The sequence below is a fragment of the Austrofundulus limnaeus genome, unplaced genomic scaffold, assembly GCF_001266775.1.
Source record: "Austrofundulus limnaeus strain Quisiro unplaced genomic scaffold, Austrofundulus_limnaeus-1.0 Scaffold380, whole genome shotgun sequence".
Lineage (NCBI taxonomy): Eukaryota > Metazoa > Chordata > Actinopteri > Cyprinodontiformes > Rivulidae > Austrofundulus > Austrofundulus limnaeus.
This window is the reverse complement of record NW_013952782.1, coordinates 408,713-413,668: the sequence shown is the minus strand read 5'-3', so window position 1 is coordinate 413,668 and position 4,956 is coordinate 408,713. Positions and strand designations below refer to the sequence as shown.

Below are 4,956 nucleotides of genomic sequence, written 5' to 3'. Positions count from 1 at the left end.
TATATATATAGACACCAGTGGCCCCCTGAAGCTCCTGCATTTTAAGAGTTTTGGAAGGTTAAAAAGTGTAATTCTGATGGTCTGCTGAAACATTTTCAGTGGACTCCTGTTTTGTGTAGTTTAGTATAAAGATGTTAATAAACCAAACACAGCATAGAAATGACTCTGACAGCCAGAACCTTCAATCATTACCACACATTTTATGGTATAGCATTTTTATTTTTTCTGTCTAATCCAGAGGTGCCCAAAGTGGGGCCCGCGAGCCAAAATTGGCCCTCCAAGCCGTTTGATTTGGCCCACCAGCAGTTGTCCTGGTTACTAGATTGTAAATACTGTATGTTCAGATTAAATATAAAATACAAGTAACTACAAGAGACATTTGGATTAGATTTAAGCACATATCTAGATTTGCACACCTTATAAGACCACATATACGTACTCAGATTTTAAATTATGAAAAGTCCCATGAGCCTTTGCTGCCTGAGCACAAGTTGAATTTTTTCAATGTCCATGGGCTGAAAAAACAAACAAAAAACAAAAACAAAAGATTGTGGACAACCACACTGACTGCTAGCATAATTATGAAAGATAAAACAACTTTACTCAAGTATTTACATTTCTTATATTARTGCATTTGGCCCGCGGCCCTCAGATTGATTTTAATTTTGGCCCTGTCCTGGAAAATGTTTGGGCACACCTGGTCTAATCAATGGGAACCAATTAGAGTTTCAAACTGTCCCACTGGAAGGGATTCTCAGTTATAATGTTGAGAGAAGTCAGAATGACGTGTGGAAAAACCTTTTAGGTGTGAAATACAAAAAAGAGAAATGAGGATACATACCAGTGTGGGAATGATGGACTTAAAGGCAGATATTTCTGTCTGACCTTTGCAGAGAATATTAGACAATGCTTTTCAGTCAGAAGGTGAGAGAATGCAGGATTACATGAGGTGCAGTCAAAAGTCTCGAGATGTCCTCCCAAATATTTTTCTTGCATGCACTAGTTAATGGGGCACTGAACTTTTCTTTTGTTTTCTTTCTTCAACTAACTCACTGAGTGTCAGTGTTTCCTCCACTCTCCAGTTGGATTTCCTCTAAGAATCCACGGCTGTGATAACCTCATCAAATTTAGCTTTCTTAATCAGTTCCCCACCTGGTTCTGACTTATCAGCAAACATATGGTGGAACAAAGAGGGAGCCGTTTGTCTTTAATTTACTACATGAAGGATTATTTCAGACTTTCTTCTTAAAAACAATAAATACAACACTATTCAATTCAGTTTATTTATATAGCGCAAGGTCACAACATACATTGTCTCTTCCAAAGAAGACAGCAGATTGTGTTAAATCACTTCGTCACAGTCTCCCATCCTGAGCATCAGACAGTGGAGAGGAAAATTATTGTGTTGAATTTGAACTTATTTTAAGATTTACACAATTTTATCTTGACATTTCTCTGACAATATTTTTGAATATGAAATCTGATTGAGTGACTGGTCCTTGTCTGGGGTTTTCTAAATACTTCATTCAGGATCAACAAAGTAAATCAGCAAGAGTATAGCAAGAATGAACATCTCCGAAAATGTTGGAGTAAAACTGCATTTAAGAAAAATATTGGTCAATCTAGTAGATATTTGAGTTCTGCAGTGCTACGTTACTGCCTCAAAACTTTCTAAAAGTTATGTTTTGTCAATTAAAATGTAATATATTAGAATTTACTCAGAGCTTTTTTCTGACCTCCATTTCCGCCCGACAGCCGGCCTCGACCCACAATGAATCATGGGATTGGGTGGATCAAGAAGGATGATGTTTGAGCTGTAACCGTCTTTGTCCAGACACCAGCTTTTCAGATGGTGACCCCACTTGAAATATGGGGTCCATCCCAGAACCGTTTGCTAGTGCAGTGTAGGAGGGTCACATCTATATTCTATAACTAATTTCCCTTTAGGATCAAGTATTTTTGAATTGAATTGAATATTCTTAGTAAATTTCATGCTGCTAGGTGCAGCCATTTCTGAGCTTCAGTTGATCAAAAACCTCTGAAAAACTTAAAATAAACAGAACAAAAACAATAAGATCCTTGCTTCATGTAGTGGTGGTTATAATAAGAATACAACATTAATTTCTTATGCCTTGTTCTCGATTAGCAGGTTCTTAAGTTACATTTTATTAAAATACATCAAATCAGCTAAATAAATGCTTACTATTTTTGACAGTACTATTAAAAACCAGAGCAGCAGCTGACGTTTAATTTTGAAATAAAAATACAGTACAGAAAGTGTACTTTACACCAGACTCATCTGTTTTGATGCACATCAGGTCAGATAAACATTTTTCTTTGCTGTAGATTTATCAACAATAATCATCCCTGTTCAGATGTTTGTTATAACTGAAATCATTATTAAAATTGCTTAAAATTATTTTAAAACCTCATTAGAGCAGCATGTTGACCTCACTTTTTAAACTTTTAAAGATCTGCTCAAAAACAGAATTTTCTTCTTGTGTTGGTGCACTTGAATGCTTCAAGGGTTTTTTTATTTTGTACATTTTTAATGTTATTTTACATCATGTATAATTAAAGCAAAAAAGAGAAATGAATCAAGTTGCCATTTATGCCATTTAAGATTGGTTACATTCATTGTGATGTCACATGGTTAAGTTTCACTGTTTGTGAGAGAACCATGAAATCATTGCAGCAGGTTTATTCTGGTCTGTTTTATCAGAACTCTATAATAAGTTTTTGTGTTTGTACTCTAGACTGAGATACGACCCTGTATGTTTTATCCAGGACCTGCGAGACAGAAACGATGAGCTAAGCTTAGAGCTGGAACTGCTGAAGAGTCAGAAGAGCAACAGGAAGTCCAAACAACCCTTCGGATATGATGTCGACACCTCAGCGCTGAGCTGGTGTCAACAACTCACAGAGTCAGATTCTGGTAAACAAAGACTACCACCCAACAAGCTGAACAGATAACTATCACAGAGTCTGACTCTAGTAAACAAAGACTACCACCCAACAAGCTGAACAGATAACTATCAGAGAGTCTGACTCTAGTAAACAAGAGTATAGATGCACTAGTTCTGCTTTCATGGCTGATACAGATTTCCGGTTTTTGAGTAGCCCTGATCTGCCGAAACTGATTTTCTTTCAATGAACTAACTAATACAAAGTCAAATGCATTCAAGATTATCTGCTCTCTTAAAACAATACATCCTCAAAGAAGCTGTCTACACTGACAACATGCACTGTTGCCAACTCCTTATTTATGGTGTATTCACACCTGACACATTTGGTCCGCTTTAAACGGACCAGAGTTTGTTTCCCCTGTTGGTCTGGACCTTTTATGCAGGTGTGAATACACTCATGTGAACCCTGGTGCGGATCAAACAACCAAACTGAGACCCATTTTTGTGTTGGTCTCTGTCCACTTCCAAACGAACTCTGGTGCGGTTCGCTTATGATGTGATTTGGTTATGTCTGTCCTGAAAGTTACATAAAATATGATTTGGAAAATGTCATTTGTAGCATTAAATTGACAGAAAATGGCCCTCAGATTGGACCAAGTTTTGAATTTTGGCCTCCTTGTGTAGCTGAGTTTGACTCTCCAGCTGTGGATTCTTGTGTTACAGTAAGTTGTTTAGTTTTTGTTTACTCACATGTTAAAATGTTCAATTGAGCCCTTGTTTACATAACATACAGTTAAATATTTCCCCAAAAGTGTTTTTTAATAATTATTCCTTATTTTTTATAATTATTTACCATATTGCACTACAAAAATACATGCTAGTGCTACGTTTTTGCCTAATTTATCCATCTATGATAATTTATAGTTTGACGTGTCTTCAGCTGGTTTATACTCGCTCAGGAAAAAGACGTCTAAAATTACACAATCTCCAGCCCGCTGTCTCACGTATTACTGATGTATAAACCAAGCTTTACTCAAAGATGTATACACACATAAACAACACTACACGGCTTCAGATACACACCCCCTCAAATCTCCATCTTTGCTGTCTAAAATGTGCTCTGTGCAGAGAGGTTTTTTCAAACCCATATTGTGTCCTTGTAGTATCTGCAACATGATCATTATTACAAATGTATTGATTAGGATGAACTAAAACACTGGTTTGTGATCATTTATTACATTATCATTTCCAGAAAGAACAACCACCGGATTTTGTAACTATCCACGCAAAATGTAATAATGTTATGACATAATATTTAAAAAAATGAAAATTTAATACAAAAATTGTTTCAAAACTAATTAGTTAATTTTGAAAACTTTAAATTCAGTTTCAATTTAGTGAAATTCCTTTTCAAACCATGCATTCAACTTCAAATTATGCAAATACAGATTCAGTTTTAACATTTCAAAATCAGTTTCTTCCCATACACAGTCTCCAGTTCCTCATGTGCCTCGTGTCTCAGGCTGAAGCTTCATTCTAAAACTTGCTTTTTAAAAAATGTTTCTCCTGTTGAAGAAAAGCTGTTTTGTTTTTAAATTAAAAAAAAGATGTGCTGTTGTGTTTCTGACAGAAGGTGGCACTACTTTCTGCGTTACATTCACTTAAAGATGTTCAAACATTTTACTTCCCACAGCTGCTGTTACTGTTCTTTGTTTTATTTTCTTCTCTGTCCAGCAATAATCTAAATGTTTAGTATTAAAAAATAAAGACTAAAAAAAGGGTAAACTAACCGGTAAAATATATTTGTTGTGAAACTCATGACAGTTAGCTAAACTGGACTTTCAGGTTGGTTCTGTATTGGTACATTAAGACATGCCCAGAGTGTGTCTCTCAGTGAGTTTCTGTTTGTTTTCAGAGGAAACAGACATGAAGCGCAGCTCATCTCCAGTGGTGAGGAAGAAACTGCAGCCTAAAACTGGTGAGAAACACACACACACACACACACACACACACACACACACACACACACACACACACACACACACACACA

The 4,956-nt window shown here is 36.1% G+C and overlaps 1 protein-coding gene across 1 annotated transcript in view; it reads left to right on the top strand.

Annotated features, from left to right (window-relative positions):
* The window catches only part of ninl (ninein-like), a 109,538-nt gene that overhangs the window by 69,546 nt on the left and 35,036 nt on the right, over positions 1–4,956 (top strand). The window contains exons 13-14 of the mRNA XM_014023609.1: positions 2,788–2,935; positions 4,822–4,884. Of these exons, the coding sequence (XP_013879063.1) occupies positions 2,788–2,935; positions 4,822–4,884 (211 nt within the window). The remainder of the gene's footprint in view (positions 1–2,787; positions 2,936–4,821; positions 4,885–4,956) is intronic.